A 17,693-nucleotide genomic window follows, 5' to 3' on the forward strand; every position below is an offset into this window, starting at 1 on the left:
TAAAACTGAAGAACTAAAGTTGTAATTTTACTTAATTTAAATTTAGATTAAAAATAGCCATCTACGATTATTTACTCCTCTGCTGGCTTAGACAGAACTATATTCTTCTAGATTTTCCAAGCTGCACCCTTGGTTTAAACTGGATGACAGAAAACTCAGTCCCTCAGCCATATTATCTTAAAGGAATTTCATTTCAAACCGACAGACACATAACCAATTTAAGAGCAATTCTCTATTTTTCTGTTTCGCTCGGGTCTCACTATATAGCCCGGGCTTCGGCCAACTGAATGCTAAGTTTATAGGCCAATGCCACCATACCCAGCTTCATGGTTTTTCCCCCTTTTGAGGGAGGGGTAGTTTCATAATACAAACCCTCTTTAGCTTAAGTTTTAAGAAAAGGATTATTACATAAGCCCATGTGTTCCTTTGTCTGCAAACCTGCTAAATCTCAGGTCCAGTGGGTTTCTCTCCAGGGCTAGCAATACCAGTTCTCCTGCTCCTGAGACCTCCATTCTGCTCCATCTAGAGTTCTAAGTTAGTAACACAGCTACTTTAAATTCTTAAGCTGACAAATTTTGAAATACGCAGGAAGGACAGTTACAGTATCTGTGAATCAAGGCCATTCTTATACTGTTTTAAACTTAGAAGTGTTGTTAAAATAGCAATGCCAGGACTAATTAGAATAGTAAAGTTTCCGAAAAGTCAAATTTACCAAGGAAAATCTTCAGGTGTCTCCCAGCCCAACTCCCTGAAAGCATCGCATTAAGAGCATGAAGCACAGTGACGTCACACTAAGAGCATGAAGCACAGTGACATCACACAACTAAGAACATGAAGCAGTGACATCACACTAAAAGCATGAAGCACAGTGACATCACATTCTGCAGGAATTTTACTACCTGCCCTTCACACTCAGCCCAACTCCTTTTAAGACATGCAAAACTCCAGATGCCAGATATCAACACCCCATTGAGAACTTAGTTCACAATGCTCCTGCCATTTTCCCCTCAGCACACTGGGCTATTTATAAATCAGACAGAGACTGCTTCAGTGACTCTTCTTTGAAATTTCCTACCAAGTTACAACACATTTGATGCCGCAATAGCACATTTCTAGAAATGTCAAAGTTTAAGTTCTCTGAGCATTTTAACTGCAAAACTAATATAAGACCAAACTAAACCCTAAGAGTGGAACTTCACACACTCTCTTAATATTTTATCCCATAAGGCCTTTAAAACAAACTTTTAAAAATAAGCAACTAAGACTTAGTGAAAATAAGAAACTTACTACAAAACAGATACAATTTACTCCCTGGCTTCTTTTTTATTCATGACAGAAAGAAAACATTTCAAAAACACTACCATAGGGGTGGAGAGAAGGGTCAGTAGTTAAGAACAAGTATTGTTCTTGCAGAGGACCTGGGTTCAATTCTCAGCACTACACCAGGTAGCTCACAACTGCTTGGAACTCTAGCTCCAAGGGTAGCCTCTGACCTCAGGCACATGAATATAAACAGACACACACAACTACACATAAATAAATAATAATAATAATTCTTTTAAAAAACTGACTACTGTAAAGAACTAGATCTTAGGCTGGCATAAGGCTCAACAGTAGAGCACTAGATGTTTAAGGCCCTGGAGAGGAGGGACAGAGAAAAGAAAGGAAAGAAGGATCCCACGTGTGTCAACGCTATAGGACACACACAATGATAAATTACATCCATGTCAGAAGCACTAACGATTAAATAGAAACGATTACTAAAGAAAAAGCTATAAAACTATACAGATTGACTTTGCTCCAGAAAAACAAGCACTTCCTGTTCCCAAACACCAACATATTACCAGGACACCACTCTCGGCTCAGTACTCGAGGTTCCCTGGTTTATTACTTGCTCTAAGTCTTCAGCACCAATTCATTTTTTCACAACACTTCTAACGTTTCGGTTCCATTTCTAGTCTTCTTGCTTTCTCTAGCCTGACCACGGGTAAGGACAGAAAAGGCAACGGGTAGCTTCCTGGACACGCACAAAGTCAGACGCGATCCTGACCTTCAGTGTTATTTCACTGGCCTCCCGAACAGCTCTGACCTAGAACATGAATGGCATCCCCACTTTGGAAATCAGGTGCTAGGAGATCGCTTGTTCACGATCACACTGCCAGGAGATCATACACTCTGTACATACACAGAACTGAATCCTCCCCAAAGTTGTTCGAAAGTCTTTCTATAGGGCCACAGCATGGTGCCTTGAGTTTGCTTTATGCAGTTACTCAGGGCAGTTGAGATGTCTCAGTGATTAGAAGCACAAGGCAAGCCCAATGGCCAGACCTCAATCCCTAGACCCCAAAACTAGAAACAGAGAACCGAGGCCTAAAACATTTCCTCTGACCTTCACATGCACACCGCCTCCCCAACACACACACACACACACACACACACACACACACACACACACACACACACGGGGGGGGGATAATAGTTGAATTTTTTTTAAGAAATAAGGCACATGATTCACATAATTTATGATATAAAGAGCAATAAAAGCTCATCTGTCTAGAGGCAAGCTCAGAAGCCCCACAACAGCACGCAGGTCTCCTTTGCCCAATGGCTCTCTCTGTTCCCAGCATTTCTCCTCCCACTCTTCTCGGCAACATCAAAAACCTTAACAATCTGCCCCACATTTGACTCTAAACTTCTTGATCACCAAAAGAAAAAGCAACACTGTTTCTCTACAGGGAGAGCAGATACAATGAGTTCTCTTCAGATCTTTCCTCCATTCCATCTCAGTCACCAGCTATTAACTGCCATACTTTGATGGCTACAGTCACCTTGAGGACAGGGACACCTCCACTGCACAAGACAAGAGCAGACTTGTTCAAATATACAAAGAAATTGTCCTTAATTTATAAAGAAGAGCAACAAACACATGCTTACACTTAAGACCCAAATTAGTCACGCGTATATTAAGGATGTGTGTTTATGGTTTTTTTTGTTTTGTGTTTTTGTTTTGGTTTGGTTTTATGAGACAGGGTTTCTCTGTGGCTTTGGAGCCTGTCCTGGAGCTTGTTGCTCTCTCCCTAGGCTGTCCATTCCTGACAAACACTGAAACATGCAGTGCTGATGTTTGCACCCTCTACATCCTAACCCGAGTTTAAAGGCCCTGCCGCCAGCAGCCCTACACCCCCTGTCAATTCATCTCACTGGGAGTTTCACGCCTTTTCCGCCTCAAACCTTCCCAACTGTTTGTAGCTTTGACTAAGAAAAGAGCAGCAGCAGCAGAGAGACTTCCACCTCGGTCACTGAGCCCAGCAGTGCCCCCATTGCCATGCTGGGCTACTGCCAGGTAAAGGCAGACTTTGAACTCTCCCCTCTGTCTCTGCTTTGTGGCAGAGGCTCTCCACCAGCCTCACCGGAGCACAGGTTCTTCCTCCCCTGAAGCTAAAGTTGTGAAGCTTTCACCCCCACAGTCCTCTGAGATCAGTCTCCATCGCCATCAGCTCTGGCCAACTTGTCAACGCCAAAGCTGTTCTGCTCACCCTCCTGAGCAGTAGACAATGAACCAATACTTCCTTCTTAATTTGCCTTTTCTGTTTGTGCTCTAGGAAAACACACTTTCCTAATCCCCCTCTACTCCACTGCTACCTGCTCCAGTCTGCATATGACAGCGTCTCAAGCCCCAGGCCTCAACTCTCTTCTCAATCTGGATGAAAGCCATAGAAAATTTCCCACAGTCCCACAGTTGTATTGCATGCATAGAGGCCCCACCCTCTTTCCTCCCATGGGTGAGACCCTTACCAATTAACTGACTGATTAAGATCTTCGTCTTAATAATTAAGATATCTCAGACTTTAAGAAACTTTAAACAACAACAACAAAACCCTCCTGGTTTCTCCCTCACACCAAGCCTTTCCTCGTGTGTCCAGCCCTCTGCAGTCGCTGCTCACCCGCCACTGACGTCACCATGTTCACCACCTACCAGCATGTTCTAGCCCCTGTATTTTCTGCATATTTATTCCAAGCTGCACTAGCAAATCATTTGTCAAAGTCACTGAACTCTGCACTTAAATGAACGCATTTCACTGTGTGTAAAAGAGTAAGTTATGCCTTAATTGAGTATGGTGATAGTGGTGAGTTTGGGCATGTGTTTATATAATCAGTCAATTCTCCATTGAGCCACCAAAATCAATAAATGAATACAGGCCTTTACCATTGCTCCTGGTTACCTCCTAGACATTTGAAAAGACCCTATTGCTAAAGACACCACATACTTGAGTCATGAGACATGGAGAAATCAAGCTGGTACTGGCATGGCTACTTTCATAGCATTGGCGGACTCTATGCATGACACACTGAGATGAAAAGTATTCAACAGCCTTGCCCCCACTATAGACTGCAAGCTACAATAATGAATGGCCTGGCAAGACAGGTCCACTTGTACAAAAATGACTCAAATGTTATGAGGAAAAGCACTCACTTTCTGATTGCATTCACAAGTCCATGCCACAAAACAGAACTCAAGCCTGGTTCCACTAACTGGGACTAAAACCTATGGACTAGGTAAGAGGAGCCTAACACTAGGACTCTGTTCTGGTTTGCTTTCTGTTGCTGGGATGAAACACTGACCAAAAGTAACTCAACGAAGGAAACGGAATTTATTTGGCTTACAGGCTACAGCCCATCATTGAGGAAAGGAATTCCAGGCAAGGATCTGAAGATAGGAACTAAAGCAGAAACCTCCCAGCCTCACCTTTGGCTACCCTTCTCATACAGCCCAGGTCCACCTGCCTAAGGCTGAGATTGCCCAAAGTGGGCTGGGCCTTCCTGTTTCAATTAAGAATCAAGCAAAAAGGCCTGCAACAAATTAGCAATCAAGAAAAGGCCCCCACAACATGTCCACAGGCCAATCTGATTGAGACAATACTTTAGCTGAGTTTCCCTCTTCCCAGGTTGACTACCAAGATCAGCCATTGCATACTGCTAAATTAGCGAAGTATTAAAGTGACCCCTAAATTACTTTCATGCTCATAGATCAGTGCATTTCTCAATCCTCAAAAGGAAGCTTCTTTCTGCAGATGATGATGATTAATACAAAGACCCACAACTAGTCAGAGAACTAGTCAGAGAACGAGAGATTGTGGAGTGTTCAGCTCTAAAGGGAACATCTACACCACACACACACACACACACACACACACGGCTCAGGGATCCTCACAGAGAAGGTAGAAGACCTACAGAACAACCTGGCACTGGACATGATAGAGCTTCTATACACAAATTCAAAGTAGCTGTGGCTTTCTGCATAAGATCTGCACAAGGCAAAATCCCAGGGGAAGGGCTCATGAAGTCCTACCCATCCCTAAAGCACTGGCAGCTGGATGGCCAGTAGGAGCGAAATTCAGCCCGAGAGGCTCCAATAGACGGTCCCACACCCATGCATACAGAGGCAACTCTACGTGTACTCAGTAAAAACATATATATATATATAAAAAGAATGTATGAAGTTGGGAGAGACAAAATGGTAGGTAGGGAAGAAATTGGAAGAGGAGAGAATGGATAGATTTGATCAAAATCATGTGAAGTGTTCAAACAATAAAAAAATTAGAAAAAAAGGAGAGGCAAGAAATGCCAAAGAGAAAGGAAGATAACAGGTTTGTGGCCATCCTGGAACATACACACAAACACACACACACACACACACACAAATGCACACAAGAGGGGTAAGGGAGAAAGATGAGGAGCAATGTGGGAGAGAGGTGGGGAAAAGGAGAGCATGTGCCCTTGAGCCATTTCTCACCACATTACACCAGATGGCCTATTGTGGCTTTCAAACTGGCATTCCAGCTTCTAATTTTACTGATGGCAGAGTGTATTCTGCAAAGCATTCAAGACAATATTTTGGAAAAGTAAAGCAGATTAAATCTCCCTGCTGCTCAAATCCTTCCAATGGCTTCCCACCACACTTACAACCCCAAAGCCTTACCAAGGCTCTCATCCCTATCCCTTTATCACAGTCCACAGTTCTCCAGACACACCTTTCCCGATACTCCAACTACACTGCATCTCCAATCAGTTTGTTCTTCTTTTCAAAACTTAGCTCAAAAGCTCTTTACATCAAGGTTCATGTAAAACTGCATCCTCTACTAGTCAATACAGAAACACTTACTTAAGTCTCCAAAGAAGTTGGCCTGAAATGGAGACTCCTTGATATAATCTGGGTTTTATAAATTAAAGGTAATACTTAAAATGTGTTTAGCCTTCTATGCCAATGAGAAAACTAAATTGTTCTCAGCGCAACATCAAACTTAAACAGTGAGAAGAACTAGTTTTTATTTTCCAAGTCCTAAAGTAAAAAGAATTGTAAATATGTGTGAATCAATGGCACAATGAGAGTTGCTTTCAAGGAAATACATAATATCTTTTCATACTTCTTCAATTTTGAATCGTATAATCTTATTATATATTTAAAATGGGAATTATAGGGCAGAGAGACAGTTCAGTTGGTAAAGTGGCTGTCATATAAGCATGTGGACCTGAGTTCAGACCTCAAAACCCACATAGAAAAGCCCGATGTGGAAAGTACACTTGTAATCCCAGCTCTGGGGAGGCAGGGACAGTTAGGTCCCTAGGTCCCTCTGGCCAGCCGGTCTAGCAAAATCCATAACTTCCAGGTAAAGTGAGAGATCTGTCTCAAAAACTACAACAAAAACAAGTTGGATAACACCTGAACAATAATCATAATCAAGGCTGACCTAGGGCCTTCACTTACCCATGTACACACACACATACCACAAAGAAACACACATTTTAGATGAAAGAGAGATGGCTCAGTTACATGCCTACTATGTTGACCTGAGTTTTGATCCTTAAAACTCTCATAAAAAAGTGAGATTTGGGAGCACATCTGTAACTCTAGCACTGGGCCAGGTGTGGGGGCACATCTGTAACTCCAACACCGGGGCAGGTGTGGGGCACATCTGTAACTCTAGCACTGGGCCAGGTGTGGGGACACATCTGTAACTCCAGCACTGGGGCAGGTGTGGGGACACATCTGTAACTCCAACACTGGGGCAGGTGTGGGGACACATCTGTAACTCCAGCACTGGGGCAGGTGTGGGGCACATCTGTAACTCCAACACTGGGGCAGGTGTGGGGACACATCTGTAACTCCAGCACTGGGGCAGGTGTGGGGACACATCTGTAACTCTAGCACTGAGGCAGGTGCGGGGCACATCTGTAACTCTAGCACTAGGGCAGGTGTGGGGACACATCTGTAACTCTAGCACTGAGGCAGGTGTAGGGCACATCTGTAACTCCAGCACTGGGGCAGGTGTGGGGACACATCTGTAACTCTAGCACTGAGGCAGGTGTGGGGCACATCTGTAATTCCAGCACTGGGGCAGGTGCGGGACACATCTGTAACTCCAGCACTGGGGCAGGAGTGGGGGGAAAACTGTAACTCTAGCCCTAGGTCAAAAGATCACACCAGGAAGTAAGAGGAAAATGACAGCCAAGTCGCTTCTTTCAAACTCATTTCCAATGGCCAACCTTGTCAAGAGGTTGATCACCTAAAACAAGACTAACAACTGAATGACCTGGAGTCAAAACCCCCCACCATTTCCAAATTCACTATTGTGTGTTTATGTGGCAGTCAAGCTGGGCCAAGGAGTACATCAGGGATACTGTTTTCTGTTTTTAGTTCCTGACCTAAGTCCAAGTACCACTACAATCTCAGAGTCAGGTACTGGACCCTGTTGAACCCAGCTGACCTCAATTCAGAGCAAAGGCACACCACTTTAAAAGGCCACTAAAGAGAAAGAAACTTGAGAGAACAGAAATCCCAGAACTTTGCTCTACAGAATCCAGTCTCTGGCCAAGGGTAAGGTCCTGCATTTGCTTGTGGACTCTCTACATTCATCCTGCTGTTTGCCAGGCACATAGCCCAAGGCAGGACCAGAGAACACAGGACGTGCTCCTCTACCCCTGTCACAGAAGCACCACATCCTCCTCTGGGAAGCACACCCTGGAGTCCCATTATCTTCTTCCATCCACACATGTGGCTTTCCTGAAGCCCATCCTACCTACCACCTTCATTCTAGTGACTTACAAATACTTGCAGGACACAGTTTCTTTTTCATGTACTTTATTTCCCTTAGAGTCGAGAATGGTCCTGAAAATACTGACCTGAAATTACTGCTCCTTAAGTTGTAAGTATATACCGTGGATTTTGTTAAAAGGTGCACTGTAACTTGGTAGATCTAGTTCCTGGGTACTACAAAAGCCTGAGTCTCGGGAAATTTTTTAAGTAGCAAGATTCTAAACGGCAATGGCACTAAGTACAGAGATCACTACCCCACAGAGCACAGTCAGTCCTGAGGGAACACCGTTTTTCTTTGTACAGTTTCTTCTTTTTGTAATTTCCACACCTTTCTTCTTGTCCTCTCCACATCCACATAACTCATCCCTCATGTTACTCGTGCTTTCTAAATTATTTATTTTACATCCTGACTGAAGCTTCCCCTATCTTCTCCTCTCCCAGTTCCTCTACCACCCCACCCCTCAAGTCACCCCTCCTCCCTCCTCTGTTTCTGTTTAGGAAACAGCAGGTCTTCCATGAGTATCCACAAAACATGGCATATCAAGTTGCAGTTAAACTAAGAAACTCCTCACGTATTAGGCTGAGCAAGGTGACCCAGTATGAGGAGTGGGGTCCCAAAAGCCTGTAAAAGAGTTGGAGACAGCCCTTGTTCCCACTGTTAGGAGTTCCACAAGAGGACCAAGCACACAACTGTAACCGCACACAGAGTGCTGAAGTCAGTCCCATGCTGGCTCCCTCAGTCTCTGTGAGCCCATGAGCCCCCGTTAGTTGATTCTGTGAGTTTTCTGGATGCCACTTGTTTTTATTTGATCAGTGTCTCTAAATTTCCCTCCTCTACTTTTTTTCTTTCATATCTCCAAAGTAATATTCAAAATCATAGAAGTAGGTCTGGGAAGCAGTTGAGTGGTAGAGAGCACTTGTTTACCATGCAGAAGGCCCAGAGTTTAATCCCCAGCACTGCAAAAATAAATAAACGAATAAATAATAAATAAAACGTAAACATGGCTAATGAAAATGTTCTCGCTGTGTGTTCAAGTCTATTTTTATACGCTTTAAACAGATTTTAAATTCAGTACACACATAAAATAATTTGAGTTCTGGCAAGTATTTAAATAATGAAAGAAATGAAAAAGAAAAAGACTACAGGATACAAGTTTAGAAATTGGGCCTGATTTGTACTTTTACAAGACTCTAAGAAAAGTAAGGCAAAAGAAATGTTAACTAAAACTGATTACAATCAATTCTTATATAATCAAAGACTTTAAAGTTCTACCAAAGGATCCACTCACAAATAAAATTCCCATATAGCAAATAGATGTCACTCCATGGGCACTATCACCTTGCTAGGTTTAAACTACATGTTTACTAAAGATTTACTTATTTTTACTTTATGTACATGAATGCCTGTCTACATTTCTGATCATCACCTGTGTATCTGGTGCCTGTGAAGGTCAGAAGGTGATAGATGCCCTAGAGCTGGAGTTACAGCTAGTTGTGAGCCTCCATGTGGGTGCTGGGAACCAAGCCAGCATCCTCTGCAGCAAGAGTAGCAAGCGCTCGTAGCCACTGAGCTGTCTCTCAGTCACTAAACTGAGTTTTTAAATGAAAGCAAGAAAGAGTTCACAGTATGGTACTGCACATCTGAAAATTACAGAGCATTCAAATGCTTGCAGCTGAAGTCCATATCTAACCACAGACTGATCTGACAGCTAGACCACAACGAGCCGAGCCGTAATCAAGCTACTCACTAATATAGCTGGATTTTCACTAGAGACTTAAGATGTGTTAATGATGACTTAAATGTTGCTCAAGGGTAGAACATAAAAGATGCTACTACAGATTATGAGGAAGGAACTTTTTCAGTAGGGGTTAATTTTTTTTTTAAAGGGTCTCATTCTCTAGAACAAGACAGCCCCAACTTGAGGGTGACCCTCCTGCTCCAGCTTCCCTGGTGACCGGATTACAGGTGTAAGCCACCATGCCCCACAAGAAGCTGATTTTGTTTGTTTGTTTGGATTGGTTTTTTGAAACAGAGTGTCAGGTAGCTCCATACTGACCTCCAGTTGGTTCTGTAATGGAGGCTGCTCCGAACTCCTCATCCTCCTGCCTCAACCTTTCCAGTCCTAAGATTCCAGGTGTATACCACCAAACCCAAGAAACTCATTTTCTTTTAACTGAAAAATGACATGAATATCCTATGCAGTTAAGAGATGAGATTTGTGGGACCCTCAAACAACCCAGGCTATTGTTTGCTCCACAGACAGAAGGCAAGGCCCTACTGCTGAAAACACCTACACAGCTCCCAGGATGGAGAAGGGGAGCTGGTGCCTATCTAGAGTCTTCGCCCTAATAGCCAGAATCTTGGCATGGGAAGGTATTTTGCAGACTAACAGAAGAAAATGTAAACACCACCCCAGGAACAAGCCTTTGATCTCCAATGGTGTCCTGCCTGCAAGATACTCTAGTGCAATGGTGGCACAAGGCTTGTTGCGGTAACCAACCAATACCTGATATAAGGCCCACTCCGTGAGATGGAACCCACACCTAACACTGCTTGGGTGCCAAGACCCTGAGACTAAACAGATGAGGACCTAGGGGACAATCAAATCCTACAGTCTACTAAAGGAGCACAGTAATAAAATGACTCCTAACAGAACTCTGCCACACTCAGATCAGTGCCTTGCTTGGCCATCCGTCAGAAAAGCTTCCTCTGTGAATGAGACCAATGGGACATTCAACCCTGAAGAAGAAGTCTCCATCCAATTCCTCCCCTCAGGCCTCAGGCAACTCAGCTGAAGAGGAAGCAGAGTGTAAAAGCCAGAGGGGATGGAAACCAGGACACCGAGGAAACAAGGCCTTCAAAACACAGCTACCTCAGTTCAGTTAAACTGAGAGACTGAGGCAGTACGCACAGGGCCTGCAGATGTCTGCACCAGACAGAGTTCTAGAGCTGGAAGAACAAATATATAAACGCCCCATCCCTAACCTAGAACCTATCTCCAATACATAACCACTTGCAAATGAAAGATTTTTTTTCTCCAAAAGAGCTTCACTGGGGAACAAACTGCTCTTAAGGGTAGGCTTCAAGCCCAACAGTAGATGGGCCACAGAAAATAACTCAACAGCATCTTCGGAGGTTCCTTCTCTCATAATGTCGTATCAGATATCGGGGCTTTTATTTTCTGTTTAGTTCTTATTTTTACTTATATTTTATTTATTTTTATCATTTTTTTGTTTTTTTTACTCTTCAGGTTTTGCATTTTTGTTATGGCTTCCGATTTTGTGTTTTATGGGATTCCTGAAAGTGTGGAGTGTCTCTGCATGTCTTTCTGCATCTGCATCTGTTCCTTGGGCCTTTTCTTGGGCTCTCTTCCTTATATATGTTTTCTCCTATTCCGATTTGTTCGGCTTTGTTTTATCTTATGTTTTATTATTAACCCTTAGATACCTGTTTTCTAAGGAAAGCTAGACAGGATGTGAGTCCAGATGGGAGGAGGGGTGGAGAGGAACTGGAAGGAGTAGAGGGAGGGGAAGCCATGATCAGAACAAACGGTGTAGGGGGGGAAGCGATTTACACTAAAACAAAACAACAAAAAGAAATGAAATTCAAGTCAAGTATGGGGACTCACACCTATAATCCTAGAACTAACAGGCAGGGGCTGAGTAATCTCTGTGAGTTTGAAGTCAGCCTGGTCTTACAGTGGTCAAATTAGATTCAAAGCAGATGTTCCCAGGATACTACCAAGTTAAGAATCAGATCCAAGGACCGCCTTCCTCATGAGTAGGGTCCCTGCCTTTACAGGCCGAAGCCTAGTGCCAACCAAACTTTCCTTTCTCCCTTGCACCGTTCTTCCCTGTTGCTCAAGTGGAGTGGCCCCTAAGTCTCTTCCAGCCAACTCTCTCTGCGCCCTCGGCCACTAGGTAGACTCCACCCCTTTCTTCACCTGACCCTCCTGCAACAGCCACCCTGACATCGCTGCCTCAGTCACCCCCACTTTCGTCTAGGATCCTTACTCCACACCACGGTCCTGGTCATTGTCCAATTACACACCTAAATGTTTCTCCATCTCAAAACTTCCAGTGACCGTCACTGATGCTCTAGAGCCCAAGCTGTTTATATCAACACATGGCTTTCTAAGATTTGAGACCTTATAGGCTTTCAAATGACCTATCACACTGCAAACCCCTCAGAGTTGGAATTTATACCCCAAACTGGCCTCCAACTCCATATCCTCCTGCCTCAGCCTACTTTATAATGAAAGGTGTGAAGCAGTCACCCAGCCGTCATGGTACACTTAAAGTCTCATAATATCAAGCCTTACTACTTGAATTCCCAGCATGTATCCTGGTTGTCTAAACGTAGAGAATTTCTAATGTTCTTCTCTTCTCCTTCTCTGGCTTGCTGTACAACTACTATGCATCTCTGAGATTCAGCCTGGGCCGGGGGGGGGGGGGTGTCTTAGTTACTGAAGTGCTTGCACACAAGAGTGAGACCTTGAATTCACTCCCCAGAACCCATGTAAAAAGTCAGGCTCAGTGACATATTGTTTGTGACACTGGTGATGGGGAGGTTGAGACAGACGATCCGTAAGGCTTACTGGCTGGCTAAACTACCCTAATAAAAATTTAAAAATAAATAAATAAATTAGCCAAAAAATAATAAAACTCAGCTTATACCTCAGGAAAGCCACAAAAGACGTCACCCCTTACCCTTATTAGCATTACTGTTCTCTGCTCTGTGAACTCTAAAGAAAACACTGACATTTAATGGGTATTTACTATGTCCCTGCCACTGTTCTAATCATTTGACAGAATTAAATGATTTAACCATCTATAACGTGGCACCATGACTAGTGTGTACATGGGAATTGAATTACAGAGAAGTAACACCCCTAGCCTATCCAACTGGGTGAAACAGACGAAAATCCCTAAAACATACTTACATTACTGTACCTATCACAGCAAATTCTTTTTCCGCCCTGTAAGCTCCCTGAGGACAGGGGACCAACAGCACCTGGCATAAACTACCTAGCCGCTGCATGTACTTCTTGAGCTGATTTTAAATGATGCTCCTAACAAACTCGAGACCAGACCAAGACTGCTAGGAGGAAACAAGCTATTTTCTTCAGCAAAGACAAGAGTGCTCGAAAGAAAGCTCATTACCAACGGGAGATCACAGTCCTTGGCGAGATGGACTTATTCTGTGGTAATAGTGCTTAATAGCTATAATAAATCAAAACTCAAAGGACCATTTGCTTAAGATTAACTTTTTTCCCCCTCGCTAAGAATTCTTGTTTCTTATCATTCACAGCAGTAAAAGAAAGCCCTAAATTTACTTTGCTCAAATGGAAAGAGGCAAATCATAGACCACTGCTACTAATTGCTTCCTTAAATCCTGCCAAGAAATGTATCCCATTAGGCAATTAGAAGAAAATACAGTTGCCTGACTAAGCATTTCACAAAAGAATTTTTAAGGTTGTGTAGACTGGCATTCCATTATTCAAACAGTGAAAAAAAAATTCTCTAAATACAAATGAAAAAAATAACAAAATAACACCACCGGTCTGTAGAATATAAACCTCGAAATTAAGATCTACGTTACATTAAAAACATATGCATAACCATTCTTCATTTAAAGTTACAAAAATAAAGTTAGTCTTACACTGATGATAAATGGGCCTAAGACTCAAACTACGGTACTCAGGTGTGCTCTCAGGTGTGGTCCTCTGAGATATTGTGAAACAGAGTAATTAAAACCCACAGGGACAGTACCAGCAGCAACAGCACACGCACAGTACTTGTTGAGAGTCAGCAGCTCCCTGCCCACTGTGTATCGCTGAAAGGTAAATCTGCTACCAAGAGAGCCAAAGTTCAAGGCACAGAGTATTTGGGCAAGCAGACATCAATCTCTACCCCCAGCACATCTTACCATTTCTTTGTACACTCAACCATCAGCTCCTGGTAGGAGGCCACAAACTGGAACTTGGAGGCATGTTTTCCCACTCGCTGCAGTCTCTTCCAAACTGAAGCCATGGTGATAGGTCAAAAGACTGGAACAATCTTGGATTAGCGACACAGCGGTCTTAATAAAGCAGAGGGCCCAACACCCAAGAGCTTTGCATGTATGTCTGTACTTTCAAAAAAAAAAAAAAAAACCTAAAACTTGAAATGATGCTTGGAGTCCATTAAGTCTTCTCCCTGTTTCACAGGGTAAATCCTGTTTTCGATGAATGGCCCAGTCAAGAACAGTTGCTATGCATGACCCGAGGACCGAGAGGAGGTTCCCTCAGGAAGACATCACCACTCCACCTATATGACGCGTATTCTGGAGAACTGCGAAGCAAAACAGAGACAAAAAAGAGAAAGAACATGAGGACAGCAGCATAAGAAGTGTTAGATAAGACGGCAACAACCTCTGCTATCTGCATGTTTCTCAAACAATGAAACAAAACATCGGCCTCAACAGCCAGGGACATCAAGGATGCCAGATACCGAGAAGAAATGACAAATCGCACCAAGGACAGGCGATATACCAGGTTGTCAGCACCAACCATTGAGAGACGCCAGCCCAGCTGGGCCCAGCCTTCCCTACCTAGCATCACAGAAGGGAGAACAGGGCGGGAAAGTCGGGGATGCTGAGCAATGTCCACCACCAGTCAGAGGGAGGAGTGGAGTATTTTTAAATAAACTTTATTTTTCAGCCGACAATTAATAGGCTCGAGTCTCAGAATATGTGCTTTGAACACGCTGGGGCGCAGGGAGAAACGCTGGCTCAGTAGGAGAGGGAAATGGATGGAGAACTAGGAGTGGAGGGAAATCTCTCGGCAGAGGGAGGGCAAGGTCCCAGTTCCAGGCCACTTTGCTTCCCCTTCACCTTGGCTGCCAGGAGGAGGGGAATGGAAACTCCTGCCTGGGCTTGAAGCAATGACCAGCCGGGCCAGCGGACAGTGCGGGGTGCGGTGCCTCCCTCCCCCATCAGGAGCAGCCGGCCCAAGCCTCCTCTCCTCACGCACCGAGTGCAGACCCCTGCCTCTCTCCGCAGAGACAGGCGTTGCCAGCCGCGGTCCCTGTCACCCAAACGTTGCCGTTAGACCCCCCAGCCCGGCCCCGAGCCCCGGCCCCTCCGCTAGCCCACTCCAAGCCCTCCTCACACCTCTAATCCCGCTGTCCCCTCCTCAAAGCCGCTCCTCCGTCGCCGCCGCAGCAGCCGCTGCCACCGAGTCCTCCATCCCCGCTGGAGCCGCGTGGAACAGCGAAGCCCGGCGCGGCGCTCGCGGGAGCCGGGGTCTGCAGCCTCCCGGGCGGACGACGCCCGCCCCCTCCCGGCGTAGCGCCCCCTCCCCGGCGCAGCGCCCTGCGACCGTGCCCCGTCCCCCGCCCCCCACCCCCGAGCCAGCCCTGCCTCAGCCGCGGCTCAGCGCCCAGAGCCCCCTCCCCCGCCTTCCTCGGCCGCCACCACCATCATTACCTCCCCCGCCGCACCTCTCACACTAACCCTACCCACGGCGGCTCAACCTCTGTCCGCACCGCCGCCATTGGCTGAAGCTGAGACGGCCCCGCCTCCCACGGGGGCGGGCCTTAAGGTGAATGCGGCGGGTCATTGGCAGATCCTTGTGCCGGTCACACGGGCTCCACCCCTAGCCCGCGAGGTGTTTTTTCCTGCGGTGGAACCCTCCGGGTCTACCCTCCTTTTCTAAAAAAAAAAAAAAAAACTGAAAATCACGAAGGACGATCCCGCCCATTCCCTTGAATGGTTGAGAGAGGGCAGCGGGAGGAGTAAGGAATGTTTATAGTGAACTGGAAAGCGATTGCGGAAGGTGGCTGTCCGTCAAAGGTGCCGGCTGCCAGGCGGGGTTTCTGGCTCCTGCTGAAGGCACGGAGCTTGGTCGGGTTCTAGCGGCTGCCAGGGACGCTGAGGTGCTGTGGTTTTTCTCCTGTTCTTTCCCATCCCCACCCAGGACCTGGATGCTCGTCTCCTGCGTCACTAGCAGCCAGCGATTATGCCCACACAGCCTTTATTTCACTCTGTTCGTTCCCAGCTTTTCCTTGACCTTGCAGGCCCCCGCCCCAGGTTCAAGGCGGTCCTCTGTATAAATTTCATTAAGCTGGGCTGGACATAAAATGTTTACAGTAGTTTCTTCTTGTTCTCGTTCTCAGCATTTCTTTGAATCTTGCATTCTCGTGTTCGTTTGCGGTCTCATTATCCTCCGGTATGCGCTGTGGGTGGATTTGGGAGTGGTTGCCAATGTAAAAAGGATGGTTAAAGGCAAGGGAGAGGAGTGCCAGAGTCTTGTTGAGTAAAGTGTCTGGCAGCTCTGGGTGGCCTGGATCTCTATTGTAGCCTAGGGCTAGGCTTGAACTCTGACCCTTCTGCCTCTGCCGAGCCTCCTGAGTGCTAAATTATAGGAGTGCACCAGCCCGAACAGATTTTTGCTTGATTTATTTAGATAGTGTCTGGCTCTACATCCAGAGGTTAGCCTCGAACTCATGGTCTTCCTGCTTCACCATTCAGGCTGCTGAGACGGCTGGGATTTCAAGTGTGCATCCCTGTGATCACAGGTGTAAAGCACTGCCCAGCTGTAAGATCCCTTCTGAGGGTGTGAAAGCTATAGACACTTTTTCAAGGGGCGGAAAATGCACTATCCCAAAACACAAGGATTTGCTTTCAGTCTTAGATGTTTCACAGACCTTTGGTGTAGGGAAAGAACTAAGAAATTTTAAAATTATAATTTTTGGGGACCAAACAGTAAAGTCAATTAAGAAACTGAGAAGGAGTCTAGGGATGTGGCTCAGTGGGAGAATGGTTGCCTAGGGGTATGAGAGAGAAGGGAAGAGAGGGGAGACAGGAGAGGGCAGGGGAAAAAAATAGGGAGAAAGGAGGGAGAGAGGAAGAGATGGGGGAGAGGAGAAGGAACAGCGGAACTGAGAAGGAAAGGTCAAAAAAAGCACAACACTCAACAAGAAATGAGCGATTTGGAAAGGAGATGAAAATGGGCAAAATGTTAATTGTTTTCAGGCTCATTCCTAATCTTATTAAAGTTGGGGGCAAATTTTTAAAAGTAACTTGGAAGTTATGGGGTTCTGGGAAGAATTCTTTGAAGGCGGGAGAGATGGATGACGTAAGAACATCTGTATGAATGAGGATCAAGGAAAGACTCAGGTAGTGTGCATTCAGGAGAGGGAGCCATGGATGACATAAGAACATCTGTATGAATGAGGATCAAGGGAAGACTCAAGTAGTGTGCATTCAGGAGAGATGGGAAGACATGAGCATTGAGTCCAGTATCCAATTCTATTTCCACTCTCAGGAAAAGAAAGTGATCTAATAATCACAGAAAATGTACATTTTATAGGAAATGGTATAGTTATAACTTGTTTTGTCTTGATTCTAAAATGTAAAATAACCAAAATGATGTATTCTTATTTTATATACACTTTAGAGTTCTCAGCTGCCCTTTCAAGGTTTCTTCCTACAATCAGTGTGATCTCATATAGTAAAATAGTCTGCTTCATTTAAAGGTACCATGTGTATAGGCCTTTCTAATGAGTAATTTTTAGAAATGGTCATAAACTATGTTCGTCTAAATTATCCTTCAAG

General features: G+C 44.9%; 1 protein-coding gene across 12 annotated transcripts in view; it reads right to left on the reverse strand.

The window, feature by feature from the left end:
* Ehbp1 (EH domain binding protein 1) overlaps positions 1–15,639 on the reverse strand; it is a 263,173-nt gene extending 247,534 nt beyond the window's left edge. For 11 of the 12 annotated variants that reach the window (XM_087909209.1, XM_087909211.1, XM_087909210.1 and 8 more), the window contains exons 1-2: positions 15,249–15,396; positions 14,025–14,428 (exon numbers count right to left, since the gene is read on the reverse strand). In XM_087909209.1, the coding sequence (XP_087765335.1) occupies positions 14,025–14,128 (104 nt within the window). In that variant the 5' untranslated portion in view covers positions 14,129–14,428; positions 15,249–15,396. Of the gene's footprint in view, positions 1–14,024; positions 14,429–15,248; positions 15,397–15,563 lie in introns of those variants that run through there. The other variant, XM_087909201.1, reaches the window with a different exon arrangement.
* Positions 15,640–17,693: the final 2,054 nt, after the last annotated feature.

This window comes from Myodes glareolus, chromosome 8 (assembly GCF_982192425.1).
Source record: "Myodes glareolus chromosome 8, mMyoGla1.1, whole genome shotgun sequence".
In the NCBI taxonomy this organism is placed as follows: Eukaryota; Metazoa; Chordata; class Mammalia; order Rodentia; family Cricetidae; genus Myodes; species Myodes glareolus.